At 38.0% G+C, this 15,455-nt stretch overlaps 1 protein-coding gene across 2 annotated transcripts in view; it reads left to right on the top strand.

Annotated features, from left to right (window-relative positions):
• KHDRBS1 (KH RNA binding domain containing, signal transduction associated 1) overlaps nucleotides 1-14,780 on the top strand; it is a 34,356-nt gene extending 19,576 nt beyond the window's left edge. Inside the window, exons 5-10 of one of the 2 annotated variants that reach the window (XM_087970498.1) lie at nucleotides 4,078-4,211; nucleotides 5,527-5,740; nucleotides 6,232-6,299; nucleotides 7,628-7,686; nucleotides 9,322-12,404; nucleotides 14,321-14,780. In XM_087970498.1, the coding sequence (XP_087826624.1) occupies nucleotides 4,078-4,211; nucleotides 5,527-5,740; nucleotides 6,232-6,299; nucleotides 7,628-7,686; nucleotides 9,322-9,419 (573 nt within the window). In that variant the 3' untranslated portion in view covers nucleotides 9,420-12,404; nucleotides 14,321-14,780. Of the gene's footprint in view, nucleotides 1-4,077; nucleotides 4,212-5,526; nucleotides 5,741-6,231; nucleotides 6,300-7,627; nucleotides 7,687-9,321; nucleotides 12,405-14,011 lie in introns of both variants that reach the window. The other variant, XM_087970497.1, reaches the window with a different exon arrangement.
• The last annotated feature ends 675 nt before the right edge of the window (nucleotides 14,781-15,455 follow it).

Raw genomic sequence — 15,455 nt, 5'->3', positions numbered from 1 at the left:
ACCATCGCTAATGAGGCAGTCGGTAAAGAAGGACTGCCTGTATTTGCTATCTTAGTTTTCTATGTCTGTTTAACCTTGGGAATTAATTGAGTCAGCCTAGCTGTTGTTCCTTCAGACATTTTCTAGAAAAATGGCCTCTGGGCATCCAAAGACACAAGAATTTGAAATGTTTTGCAAAAAAGAGTTGGTAAACGTCTTAATGAAATAGAGAAATTCAGACTCTTTGGATGGGAGACCAGGAAATATCAGAGCTAGACAGGGAAGGGAAAAAAATCTGAGGAAAAAGGAATGGTGAAACCTTTCTGTGTTGTCATCTTGAAGGATAGGTGATGTGTTTCTTCTAAAGATTCAGTTCCTCATTACACAGTACAATCTTACTTTGGAGAAAGTGTCGGAGACTCACCAAAACAAAGGATCCTGGAGGAAGTAGACTATCTGGTTCCTTTGCGGTCAGGATTCCGAGGTAGATATGGCAACTGAAACAGCACCACTCATTCTTATGGATGAATGCTTGATACTCTTCCCTCCACTAATGTTGTTGCATCCTTCTGGACCACTTGTGAGATAAGTCCTGTTAGGTAGAGAGATGAAAAAAAGAGCCCTTGGCCACTAGTGAGTCATATGTTGGCCCTGTTCAGCATCTATATGAGATGGGTCATCTGCCAGTTCAAAATGAGGGATAATCAGTATGCTCTTGATATCAAGTTGATGACCGAAGGAAAGTTCTGGTGGGCATCTGAATCTGGTTAAATCCCAGTGAAACAGTGTTGTTTATTTCTAATTTTCCAAATTCCTACTTCATTCTGATGGAATTGCTCTCGCCTACAAGAAGCAGGGCTTTGGGCTCTTGGTGTAGCACATGAAGACGATGGCTAGAAGAGCTACACCTACCAAAGGCTGGTGTGCCAGATATCTCCATTCCGGAATAAGGTGCTGTAACATCAGTCATCTGTCATCTGACACTTGGATTATTCATTGTGAGCCCCGTTCGATGTTGTGATTGCAAGCACCAAACCAGAAACTGGGACGCCATGAGTTTAGTACTGCCTTCGGCAGCTGGGTGGGTTTGAGCCAATCCCCTGCCTCAGTTAGGGAAGAAGATAGTGGCAAACCATTTCTAAAAAATTTGCCAAGAAAAGTTACTAGGAGTTAAGACTGAGGCACAAAGGCGCAGCCTACCAACCTTCCTCTGCCTATGCATAAATTACAAGTGGTTTGCAAGACCCCTGCCTGCTTGTTGACTGGCCATTGTTAAGAATAAGACCCCTTTTATAAGAACTGTCTTGATCACTAATAGATTTCCTGTATGGAACAGGTCCTTATTATCTATGGGTCATCTTTTTCGACTGGGACCTCCGCTCTGTTCATTCTACCTGGCAAGTGCACATTTCGTTCTTCCAAGATGTCAAGAGAATGGAGTTTTCTTGAATGCCAAGTCTTGATAGAATATTGCCTCCAAATTTTTTTTTACATTTTACTTTATATTGATTACTGTAAGGTACTCAGTCTGTTATTGGGACAACTTATACATTACATGGAATAAATAAATAAATAAAATTACAACGACCTTTCAATGAAGTCACCAGGAACTGAGCTCAATTGGAATTGGTATTTTTTAAAGAAGAAAACTGATTAATTTTACTATTTTCAAAGGCACTCTGCTACAAAAAATATATTTCTATTTTCTAAAAGTATTGTCTTCTTTATCTGTTTAAAACTTCCTTGAATCACAATTTTGTTAAGCTTTTTGCTTTTAAATTAAAATCCTTTAAAATAGCCCCCCGGCCGCCGGACCGGGAAGGGGAACGAACACCCAGGGCCGGTTTTTGGGGGCCCCCCATTTTTTATAAGCGGCGCCAGTGGGCTTCGGTCCTTTATATTAAAAAAATTATTTTTTTTAAATTATTTTTTTTTTTAAATCACAAAAAATTATTTTTTAAATATTGGGAAATTAAAATTTATGAATAAAAAGGTTGAGGGTGTACCAGCCGCGGCGGACTGGGACCAGGCTGTAAAGGATGTTGTGGTTTCTTTTTTATATATTTTTTTTCTTCTTAATTGCAAGAAGCTTTGTTCTTCCATTCAGAATATCTATCTTAAATTGTAAATTATATGCAAAAGTGCTTAAGAAAATGAGTGTTTTGCATTATATCTTAAAGGCTGCACCAACAGACCAGATCTTTTTATGGATGCAGATTGTTTGTTTTTAAGGAGACTAAATAATTGGTGGATTTTACAAAATAAGAAGATAATAATACAAGCTAGTAATACAAGTTAGTAATACAAGCCAGACTGTCTGACAGAAACTACATAGGCTAATTGGGACTAAAGTGTTAAAGGGAGAGAAAAGCAAACCAGAGAAGGAGAAGCTTGCCTTTTATTTTCATTCTAGCAAATGAGTGTCAGGTCCCAAGAACAACATGTGGAGTTACTTCTGAGTAATTTATTGTCCACATATAGGCAGAATCTTGCCAGATTAAAGCATTTCTCTGAATAATTATAGTTAACTCTGTTAACAGAATTGGTGGGGAAGGGCCGTCTTAACCCTATTCCTCCCTATTAGAATTCCCAATCCTCTTTATCCTCTGGGAAAGATCTCCTCTCTCCTGGGATTCCAGACTACATTCCACCACAATGCTGTACTTTAACTTTCTCATACTGGCATGAACAAGAAAAGCTGCAAGATTGGTATATGGTAAAACAGGTTCACTAGAACAACTACAGATTAGAGCATTTCACAAAATTTGAAGAACTTAGTAAATCTGAAGAAAACATTTGAAGAACTTAGTAAGAAAGTGACTGTAATGGTTATCAGTAGTTTAAATGCTTTTAAAAAAGAAATGGAAACTGGATTTGCAAGAATAAATAACGGATGTGAAAGAAGGGGTTAAGAAAATCTAAGAAAGATGAAAAGATTCTGCACTATGCACCATGGAGGTATGGTTGGAGAAATTGACAGAACTTGCTGAGATGGACAACTTGACCTTGATGAGAAAGAGACAATGTTTATTTTTATGATTGGAAATTCCTTATAGACTATTTGTATAAAATAAAAGCAATGAACATTTATGATTTTGATTATTAGATAATTTAAGGGAAGATGTTATTTTAGAGAGAAAGATTAAAATATAGTCATTTTACGCATTTGATACTATTTAATTTACTGTTAATGTTTCTAATTTTAATGCTTCATATTTTAATGTTTCTAACTTTTAATAGCCTATATTGTTTTCATGGTACTGTAAGCACCCAGAGCCACTCAGTTGTGAGATACCGTGTTTCTCATATAATAAGGCCGGGTCTTATTTTTTTTTTGCATGTTTTAATATAGGCCTTAATTTGGGGGAGGGGCTTAATTTCATTTCGTGCCTATAAAACATGCTGGGACTTCCTATTGGGGGAGGCTGTATTGTTGGAGAAACAGGGTAGGTAGCATATAAATTTAATATAAACAAACAATTGTACTTATAACTGCTGTGAAGAATATTGGAAGCCACTTTTTATATCTTTATATGTTTTTAATATATTTTCTTACTGCGCTTAGAGCCTTCTCTGTTATTTTTCTCTTTTATTTTCTCGATTCTAATTTAGTTTTTATTATTGCTTTAGTATTTTTAATAAAAATTATATTAGCAAATTAAAGAAACTATAAAAACTAAAATTATCAATTCTGTTTTCAACTATGGAAAACACTGAGACAATTGGACACTGGAATAAAACATTGCTTGAGACTGGTTGTCCTGTACTGTGTGTGTATTGTGTTTGATTTATATGATTTATATTTATATGGAATCACCATAGTGATTCCGCTTACAGCAGATTGCTTGAAGCCATTTGTGCACCCTTTGATGGAAGAGAGGTAAAAGTACACAGCAGAGACAGAAGTGAAAGAAGCAACTTAGATTTATTGGTGGATATTAGAAACATAGAAATTCTGAAGAGACAAAAGAATGTTTTGCAAAAACATGATATGCTCCTGTTTTGCGAACAGAATTTGCTGCTGAGTGCACAAAAATGGTCTTTCAAATTAAAATGCTCTGTATATAACAGAAATTAATTCTCTTTGTTTCTATATAGGATATGATGGATGATATCTGCCAGGAACAATTTTTGGAGTTGTCCTATCTCAATGGGGTGCCAGAGCCAACACGTGGTCGGGGGATCTCTGTCCGTGGAAGGGGAGCAGTTCCCCCTCCCCCGCCTGTTCCTAGGTAATGAACAGATTCATGGATAATTAATTTGAAACGATTAAGCATTAATATTGCACTTAAGTTTCAGAAAATGAACAAATGCCATTAAATAAACAGTATTTTTTTTTAGTAAATTTGGAAGAGTTGCATCTGTGGTATGATGCAGTCCTGTTAAAAAAAGTGAGAACCATTATAAAAATTGTTCAGTTTCCTTTAGACAACAAATTTGGAATGTTGGTTTAATAAAGTATATTTAACTTGCCCTAGAACTTCATATATAAATACAAGAGAGAGGTGTTATTTTTCCAGCAGACTTCTTGCCATTCTTGTCTCTTTATTGTGGATCAGTTTTCATTATACCCACCCACATAGTTGTACTAATATATTTTGCAGTGAGCAAGGATGATTTTTGTCTAAAATGTCTCCAATGTCAGGCTACCTACCTGGTTTCCAAACTGGATTGAGGAGGGCATATCTTTCACTATTTTGCGGATAGTTTTAAGTGTATTGTATAGCTGACTTTTAAACATATTTAAATAGCAGTATTCCTTTGGTTCATCGTTTCCCAACTTTGGCCATTTCCAGGTGAAGTGACACACTAGATGTAGAATTGACCTCAGAACGCTGCAACCAATGTGTCCATTCACACTTCTGGGAGTTGAAGTCCACATATGTGGAAGTTGCCATGATTAAGAAACACTGCTTGAAGTCACCCTAACTTTTACTGTCCTATACACTTTTTAATTTGCCTCATGTCTTCCAGGGTCCGTTGATAGATTTGCCTTACATTTGAAAACATTGGCTTTCCAGTTTAAAAAGTCCCAATTGATTCAAAGATTGAATCTTGGAAAATAAACTATTCTGTAAAAAAATTTATCTTCCCCTTTAAATAAAAGAATCTGAGCCAGCTGTTTTGGTAGCAAATAATACTGCTTCCTCTTTCTTATCCATATTTTCTGATCAATCAAATAATAAAATAACTAACCCTCAGTTAGAGGTTTCAGACTCTTCTTAGTGCTAAACCAGGGGCCCCCAAACTTGGCAACATTAAGACTTGTGGACTTCAACTCCCAGAATTCTCCAGCCAGCATGGCTGGCTAGAGAATTCTGGGAGTTGAAATCCACAAGTCTTAAAAGTTGCCAAGGTTGGAGACGTCTGTGCTACACTAACTTATTTTTTAACTGACTTTGATAGATACTTAAACTTATTTAGACTGGGTTTCCAATGCTTTGTGAAGATAAATCATTTTTATCTCAGGTTGTTTTCCTGAGAAGCAACTGATCAGCCTTCCTGCACAGACCACCTGTATTGCTTTTTTCTGCCTTTTCTGAACAGAGGACGTGGTGTGGGTCCTCCTCCTCCTCCTCCCCGTGGAGCCCTTGTACGGGGTGCCCCAGTGAGGGGCGCAATTGCAAGAGGAGCAGCTGTGACCCGCGGAGTCCCCCCTCTCCCAGCAGTGAGAGGGGCCCCTGCCTCAAGAGCTCGTGCAGCCGGCATTCAGAGAATACCGCTTCCTCCTCCTCCTGCACCAGAGACCTACGAAGATTATGTAAGTAATATTAAACATTGGATGCTTGACGGTTTGAGAGCATCTTGGAAACAGAGTTGAAGAAGCTTCTTGGATGAGAAGCAAAAACCTCCTCAAAGAAAAACCAGAAAGTCCAGTTTCCTCTTGAAAAAGCAACTTTGGGACAATCAGGACCTGGATGACTGAGAATCTCCATAGACAGTTGCTAGAAAGAAATAGCCGTTAGGAAATAGTTACAACTATGTCATGTAATTTTAACCCTAATCTTGAATTATCTTCATGATCAGTTGGATGATTTGCTAAAAAAAAATTTTTTTTTAAAGAAATTCTGTTCCATGGAAAATTCCTATGAGCCTCCTCAAGTTCAAGTGATCAATCATCTTTTCCAGATGAGTTTAAGGCTTTTTCTGCTTGATGGAATTTAATTAGAAGCACCATTCCCTTCCCTAATGAACCCCCCTGTGCAACTCTAGCTGCTTGACCGCCTTCTCTCTTTTTTTTGTCCATTTCAGGGCTATGATGATGCTTACGCTGAGCAAAGTTATGAAGGATATGAAGGCTACTATAGCCAGGGTCAACAGTAAGTCCTCCCTTTAGCTTTTTTTAAATTCCAGCTGTCTGGTATTTCCTAGAAAGTCTCTTGATTTGCTTATTACCCTTTCTACTGTTTGTCACCTGGGCTTGAATTAGTGAAGAATTACAAGATTTTTGACTGAGTTCTCTTTAGTTTTAGGACTTGTGTTGAGAGCAGATCACATATTTATGCAGAAATACTGAATATTCAAAAGGGCTCACAAGTTTTGAAATACCTTTATGATTGCATACTGCTTGCTCATTCTGGTATTCAATATACCTTCATTCAGCACTTGGCCTTTCTTGGCCCTATCTCCTTCTGTGTTATCATATACCTTTGCTACATAACTCTTTGCATTCATCTCTAATGTTTTCCCAACAAAACCAGTTCTAATTTTCATATAACAAAATGAGCAGGAGCACATACAACCTTTTTACTTCCGTCTATTTTTTTGTAATATACCAGGGGTCTTCGGACTTGGCTAGGAAATTCTGAGAATTGAAGTCTGGAGACTCCCTGTAATAAACTAAGCACGGCTGCTTCTGTTTTTGTTAGGTCTAATTCTACTGAGCATTCTGCCAAACTACAAAAATTAGCCTTGCTCTAAATTTTTCAGCATACATGCATATAGCTTACTGCTTCTCACTGACTATGTCAGTAAATTGCATGTCAATGTCCTGTTGGCATGCGTAGCAAAAAACCCTCCTGGGACATTTTTTTACTTTACTGACAGATCCATGGAGGCATAGAAGAAGCAAAGCCAGTTCTAAGGTTTTGGTGCAAAATGCACCATAGTTTAAAAAAAACAAAACTTTTCCTTCCTCGGGCCGTCCATTGTTCACTGTCCACCAATTCAACTTACACGTTTTATTTTGGGAAAACAGTCTGCACCTTTCGAAAGTCCAATGCATCTGACCTTGAGATTGCAAGATTTTCTCAGGTTGCAAATGGCATACGTAAATTCCTTTTCTTGTTCCCAACTCGCCACATATTCCAGTCATATCTATCCCCCTTCCTTAGCTTCTTTGTCAAGTTGCAAGTGGGAAGAAATGCCTTGCGAGTCAACCTTGACATGTATCTCTTGGTTAGTGTGATGCAGGGAACAAAATATTGATTTTTTAAGGAAGTCTTTCAGATATGTTATTCTATATTTAAGTAATGTGCTTTGGCTATATATGTGACATACATGAGTAAGACTAAAGATGGTAACCTAGTCTACTGCTTTGTTTTCTTACAAAAAACTGTTTTGCAAAAATCTCAGATTAGGCCGTCTAAGTAATAGCAGTAGTATAATATCTAGAAAACATCAACACAGCCTCTTCTTGTTCTTGCAGGGAAACAGAATATTACGATTATGGACATGGTGAAGCTCAAGAATCTTATGAGGCGTATGGTACGTCTGTGTGTCAGGGGATAGGAACACAGTGATTGTATGGATTCGAGCTTTATTCATTAATTGAATTTGGGCACCAGATGTTTTGCTCAAACAGAGATCCTATGACAAACTGGTAATGTTTTTAGGGATCACATTAAGAATATATTTATTTGGTTTTATTTATATCCCACCATTATTATTTTTATAAACAACAGAAAGTGGTGAACATACCTAATGCACCTTCCTCCTCCTATTTTCCTAAGAGCAATCCTGTGAGGTGGATTAGGCTGAGAGAATGACCCAAGTCACCCAGCTGCTTTTATGCCTAAGGCAGGACTAGAAGTCACTGTCTCCCACTTTCTACCTTGTGCTTTAACCACTAGACCAAACTAGCCCTTACAAATTGGAGCAATGAAAAGCAGCTTCAGGGCTTTATACAGAAACTTCAGTCTGGAATTTATTCCAGATTGGACAATACCAAACTTAGGGTATTTTTAGCATAGTTTCTCCATTTTGTTTCAACTCCACACAGACCCTCTCCCCCCACCCCCACCCCCACAAATAGTCTCTGCCTTTTGGAAATCACTTGTCTGGCTTTGAGGTACACCCAAAAGGGCCTGTGTCTTTCTGGACATTGAGCCCAGATGCCCTTGCTAATTAATTAGTGTGGTAGGAGCAGATGTTTCAACTGGTTTCCTGCAGCCATAATGAGAAAAATAAGATCTGTGGAACACTTCAGGGAAACAACAGTGTTGATTGGAGTACAAGTCATTTGTCCAAGGGGGAATTGATTTTGGAGGTATTAGGTAGAATTCTGTTGAAATTAATATGCAGTTTTGGGAGTTTTAGCCAATCAAAAGAAAATAGAAACATACATGATTTCCTCTTGTTTTACCATCCTAAGCCTTTGGTTCCCCCCCTCCTTCTTCTATTAAGTATTTTGGATGAGCTCCCTCTTGTGTGCCAGCTTTTCTTGGACCTATGAGAACACATTTATACTGTCACTTTGCTGACACTAAGCAGGTGGGAGTATAATTGCAGCTCTTAAGCTCAGCATAAGCCACCTTAATTCCTAAAGGGAGAATATAACATGCTAAGTAAGTGGTTTAAAGGAAAAAAACAAAATGGTTGGAGGAAAGCTTGAAAGGAGCATTTAAATCTCACTGTATGTGTTCCGATATGAGCATAATATGGATATGCAGAGTTCACTAATCTGCTGATCTGTAACATTTCCAGGACACTTATATCCCCAAACTATTCAGCCACCCTGGGAACAGTTTTGCACATAACAAATGTGGAGAGACTCACTCTTTTTCTTGAACAAGCTGCTCCTGAATAAAAAAAGTAGATAGGCTCTCGTTAATCCTGTTTAGGGTTGTCCTGGTGGAATGCATAGTTTCATTCGAAGACATGATAGCTGGAGAATATTGGGAGGTGAAGTCCACACATCTTAAAAGTTGCCAAGATGGAGAAAAAGTGGCACAGAAGCTTTCCATCACTAAATGCATGAATCAGTCTGAAAAGACCCTGTTTAGTGGCCTCTCACAATCTCTTGGTTAATGGGATCATCCTTGCCCCAGAGTTGCTACCCTTTTCCTCTTAGCTAAGTGGGCAAATGTGATGGGTTTTTTTGTTTTTTTTTTCATCTCACAGGTCAAGACGACTGGAACGGAACTAGGCCTTCGCTCAAGGCCCCTCCTGCTAGGCCAGTGAAGGGAGCCTATAGAGAGCACCCGTACGGACGCTATTAGAACATTCAGCAGGGCAAATCACCCTTTTGAACAAACAGTTGTTTCTGATTCTAGTGTCTCCCAGGATTCCTCTTGCTTTACCACAACAGACAAGTAATTGTCTCCCTGATTTTTCTCTGGCTCCCTTTTTCTCCCACCTCCATCCTCCCTGACCACTTGACCCTACATTCTGCGTCTGTATGTAGTATTTTAAATAAGTTAGAGTTAGAAAACTGAATTCAACTTTTAAGTGTGTAGACTGCTTTTCTTTCTCTGTTTAGATTATATATAAAAACAACAACTGTACCTTTAAAAAGAAAACTTTGAGATAAAATGTTAGTTTCCAAAGTGACATGCTTGCTTAACAGTTATGGAATTAAAGTTTGTTAATCTTTAAATTTTTTTGTTTTGTTTTTTAGGCAACCCATAAAAGTTCTAGTTGCAGAATCCCAAAGTAGGCTACATTTCAAAATTCAGAGTTTTTTTTTAATGAATTAAAATGTAACTGTAGTAATTGCCACAGTTAAAAAGCAAGGTCAAATGTCAAAATTTTGCCCTTAACAGCAAATTGCTTGATTAATCTTAACTTTAAATATCAATAGGAAGGCTCCTCTAGAACAAATTAAATGGTGGGTTGTTTTTTTCTTCAGTAGATTTAATTTTTTTTTTAAAAAAAAATTAGGTTTGTAGAAAGACTTCCAATGTGGATATTGAAATTTGTCCCCGAATTCTGGGATGCTAAAGGCAGAGGTTTTCAAGCAAAAAGTGTTCTTAGCTCAATTGTGCATGAAGAGATTTTAAGAAAATGGACATCTAGCTGCTCTGTAATTTTATATTGCTCTAACTGCCCAGTGTTTTGATATTAAGAAATATTAAATATAAGTAGCTGTGCATTGTGTCTTTTTTTCTTTAATGGAAAGCTAACACGAGTGTTTGCAGTACATATTATAGTTCAAGCTTACAATTGGCAACATTATCAAGCTTTTAGTCATTCCAGTGACATGTTTGTGTGTCTCGACACTCGTATTATGTTAAAAAGGGACATTGCAGCTGAAAAACCAAGGAGAGCTTATTTTGTACATAGATTTGTACACTGTCCTCCCATTTTGTTCTTGGAAGATTAAATGCTACTACATGTGTAAGCTTGCCGAAATAGGTAGCTAAAATTTGTCAAGATGTCTGCAGCAGTTTGTCAATAAAGTTTAGTCCTTTTTTTTAATCAAAGTAAATGTGATGAATTGTCATTTTTTTTAAAATTCTGGTCAAGCAGTAAAATAGATTTTCCTCTTTCAATAAAATTTAAATTAATGTTAAACAACATGGTCTGTTTTCTTAAAACAAAAGACTTAAAACCAGAAGAGATAAAATGGTATACTCTGAAACTTTAAAACGTTATGAAGTCAAATGAGCTTAATTTTAAAACAAAACTGTTTTTCACCCCCTGGAAGTTGAACAAGGTTTCAAGCTGCTACATAAATGTTTTGTTTCACCCTCCTTCAACTTGCTGTTCCCGGGGAAGTACTAGATTTCTTCCTTCGTCCCCAAGTTGTGGGTGGTAAGAATCATAGTCTAATCTTTCTAGAGGCCACTGGCTAAGGAAAGCCTTTCCTTTCTCTGCCGGCTATTGACCTTCCATATCTGTAGGCAGTGATTCTGTGCTGTCACCTTGCAACCCGAGTTGATTTCAAAAAGGCACAGCCTCCTCCTGTCCCCCAGCCCGCTTCCTTTTGGGGCCGCTTGCCCAAAGCACGTCCCCATGGACTGTACTCTATAGAACACCAGGCATGGTTGGGCCAAACCATTGCCAATTTGTTCAGTGTCCTAGAAACTAAAAGTTCTTTATATGAAAGAAAAGGGGTCAGAGTTCTTAACAGTCAAAAGTAATGGCTTATGCCAGGGGCAGGCAGATCATTTGCTATGGCCCACGAGGGAGGGGCATAAAACAGAACATTGCAAAGCTGGCCAGTTCACACAGCCTCAAGTCACTAAATTCCTGCCTCCAAGGAGAAAGAACTACTTTCCCTTTGGGAAAAAAAAAGTCCAAGCCGCCATTGGCTATAAGCCTAAGTGGCTATTTGTTCCTGGACTAAAACCAGAATAGGTGGCTATGTAATATTGTGGCTTGTCTTCTTGGCCATTTTTTAAAATTGGATTTTCACTGGGGAGGAACTGCTTGGGGGTGAAAAAAAACTATCCACTGTTACTGTCAAATTGCTCACAGAAGTGCATGATTGAGGGAAATTACTTTTAAAAACCAAAAACAAAAAAAGGTTGTTATTTGTAGATTGTTATTTTAAAAAAATGTAAATAACTGAATTTTCCGCAACGGTTTGGAGTCAGCTTTCAGGGTTTAATGTCTTGCTTGATGAAAAGATCGCCCCAACCCCCCTTTTAAAGGAAAATTTTCGCAGGAGAATTCAGGATGTCTTAAAGCTAACATGCACCGAAAAACTCAAAAGGTAACCTAAATGTCTGATTTTAATAGCGCATTTCTTTTACATAAACTGTGACGGCAACTTGCATAAACTATTTAGCACTGAAATTCTTCAAGTGTTAACTTTAATGTAAAAGTTGGTAAAAAGAAAAAAAAAGATGTTTTAAAAGTAGATACTTAAAATATATCCACTTGCATCTGCATAAATTAGTAATAATGTTTTAATACTTGTGCTCTTTTGTCAATGTAATGAACTGTAAACCTTGGGCAAAAGCAAAAAGATTTAAATCTTAAATATAAATATGGATGTAGCTAGTCCTGTGTTTATCAACAAAATCCAAGTAAAAACTCAGCCCTTATTTACCCATTATTGCTGTTCACTATCTTAAAATGCCCATTTGTAGGTTTTAAGTTGCATGTTTCCTTTCCCTGCAGCGTTAAATTGCATGCAAAAGTTATGTCAAAATTTATTTCAAATTGTGTGTGGTGGTGAGGAAACTTACTCTGTCTTTCCATTTGCAGGTAGCGCTCGGCAGTTTGGGTGAAAGTGACATTTGATGAGAACATGTTGGGTATGTTTATCTATTTTTGCTTGTCTGGTTTTGAAACCATATTCTTGCAGTTTGCATAGGTTATTTTTGCATTGGTACTGTCATTAAAGTTTTAAGAGGTTGTCTGCAGTATTACATCTCTCCATTTGGTTGGCTTGACTACTCAGTTCCTGCTAAGAGATGGAAGCTGGTTGTCCCCCGTTTTGGGGAGGATGGGGTAGAAGCCCACAAAGGGCTGTTTTGCAGTGATATAGTTTGCCATCTAGAATGGCCTCTCAGTGGAGATTTCTTTTTGCCCAAACATTGCCTCTCTTTCTGGAAAAAGCTGAAGACAAGTATTCTTTTTAAAGTACATACTTTATTGGGTGTTATTAAGGCTTTATTTTAATTTTTTTATTTATTTTACATATATCCCACCTTATTTTTTTTTACAAATAACTCAAAGCAGTGAACATATGACTCCTTCCTCCTATTTTCCTGACAACAAACCCTGTAAAGTGTGTTAGGCTAAGTGTGTGACTGGCCCAAAAATCAGCTGGGTTTGGCTCAGAGTCTCCCAGTCATGCTTTCATGCTTAAGGTAGGACTAGAACTCACCGTCTCCTGGCATTGTCACTCAGCTTTCTTGCCTAAGGCAGGACTAGTACTCACCATTTCCTGGTGATTGGCACAAGGTCACTCAGCAGCATTTGATGCCTAAAGTGAGACTTGTTGTGGTTAGCCAGCAGCAGGTGCGGACGGCTGAGGAGAGCGAGGACTCAGATGAGGGGCCAGGACCATTAGGGAATGGACTGCTGCCTGCAGAGATTGTGGGGGCTGGCAGCAGCAATGAGGTTCCCGACGAGCCTGTGCCAAGTGCGCACAGGGTTGCTTGCAGAAAACAGCTGCAGCAGCATGGGTAACTCGGGAGTAAGACTGCAAGGTAATGGCCCTTCCTTCAAGCAGATAAAAGCCAGCTGTGAAGCAAACGTTCTTCGCAGGAAGCAAAGACGTTTTGAAACTCAGTCTCGTGGACATTACAATATCTTAGGTTGGTATTTGAAGACTCTTGTGTTGTAAAATATTTCTTATCTGTTATTCTTGGCAGCCTCGCACAGTTTTGGTGAGGCTTGTGCTTATCAAAGTTAATTAATTTGCAGCAGCCTTTTACCCGGGGATTCATAAGAATAACTAAAAGGTTTCTGTTCCCTTTGGTTCATGTTTGTTTATTGGAAAAAGGTTTGGGTCAGAACAAGACTAGATCTCACAGTCTTTTAGTGTGATGCTTTTGAGCCCGATGCTTTAAGCCAGGAGTGTTAAATCCACGGGCTGGATGCATCACACGCAGTCCATGCCCACCCCAATTCCACAAATGGGGGAAACTTCGCAAAATGTCATGTGACGGCAACATGATATGCCAGGAGTTTGACACCCGTGCCTTAACCACTAGACCAGGGGTGTCAAACTCGATTTCATTGAGGACCGCATCAGGGTTGTGTTTGCCCTGGGGAAGGGGGGGGCATGGCTGGGGTGGGTGATGTCACTCGTGTCGGGGGGTGCCTGTGGTGGCCTGAGTGGCTCCCATGCTCCATTTTCGGCTGGGATGGCCACCTGCAACCCTCTGATTCATGATTTTTTTTCCTACCATAGACTAACATGACTCTCTTCCTACAATGAGTTCTGTATGGGTCTGAAGATGCAAGCTACCTCTTAAACTGAAAGTGACAAGTCTCTTGTATGTAATGGGAACTAAAACATATCTTGGCTTCCAGATGGATGTCTTACTTTCACTGTGATTTCAGGGGCAATTTGAAAAACATGAATATTGTGTTTTGGGGGCTCTGACTGTAAATCACTAAATCATAACTGTGCCACTGTTTTATTGGTATGTTACTGTTGAACATAACCAAAACATTAAGTGATATATTTCAGTAACTTTCTCCATTTTTCTCCAAATAGGCGGAGTCTTCAAATCAAAGAAGATGACTTGGAAACAACTTTTATAATAGAACACATTCTTATCAAATCTTGGAGATTTTCCAATCTTTTTCAACTCTATATGTACTGGACAGGACTTCAGGGCGGTTTATTTTATAGATAATGTAGTCCTTCCTATTTAGCTTATTTCCCTAAGTTTTGGTTGTAAATTTGGAAGTACTATAAATTCTGCCTAACATAAAATGACACTGCAGACTAACGCTTATGGCCTATGTAAAGTGTTTCAACAAGATTTCAATAATTTGGTGATTTGTTGCTCCATAATTACTCCGTGCACTTTCACATTTTAAAAGAATGCACTGACTTTCTAGAAATTCCTCTTTTTATGGTTAGTGCTGGAACAAAGGAATGTTATTTGGATCTATTTTCATGTGCTATGATAGTACAATTCATTTGAATAAAGGTTCCTTTTTTAAATAAATATGATTTTATGTTAATCATTTTGCTAGATGGAGCAACCTATGGACGTTCATTTGAACTTTATTTTTAAATTATAATTCAGCCTTCATATGGATCAGGCAAAATCATTTATCACAGTATTGAAAGAAAGAACATGAAAAATAGAAAGTTTATTGTTACCAGGTAGGTAACAGAAAAAAATGGATTTAATTATAATTGCACCCTTCCTCTTTGAAATGTACACAACCATTCTGGATGGGACAGTTTAAGAAGAAAGATTCCTTCTGCCAAACAGTTCTCGGTCCTTCCTAACTTCTCAGGGTTACTAGAAGCAACCAAATTTTTTTTCACATATAGCACTTTCCAACACCTGTGAATGAAAAAGGGGGAATTGAGTACTTTCCCCCCCTTTTCATTCACAGCTGTTGGAACAAAAGGTCATAATAGTAGATACATTGTTTCCATTTTTATTAGCTTTGCAATATTTAACCCCTTGAAAAACAAATGTGGGGATTTAAAGTATGTTAGAATCTGCTTAAATATTCAAAGGATGTGCATATTTGTCAAGAAAGTGGCTGATCTAGTTCCTCGCTTTTAAAGGATCAGTGTTTGAAGTACACCTTCAAGTCAAATTTAAATAATTCAGTGATCAAATACTCCTCCAAAGTTTGGAGAGCAGGTGGGACCACAAAATAGT

Source organism: Notechis scutatus, chromosome 8 (assembly GCF_049901735.1).
Source record: "Notechis scutatus isolate UNSWTSFEM ecotype Mainland chromosome 8, rNotScu1.2, whole genome shotgun sequence".
Taxonomy (NCBI): Eukaryota; Metazoa; Chordata; class Lepidosauria; order Squamata; family Elapidae; genus Notechis; species Notechis scutatus.
The sequence above is the reverse complement of the archived record's forward strand: the minus strand, read 5'-3'. Positions and strand labels throughout refer to the sequence as shown.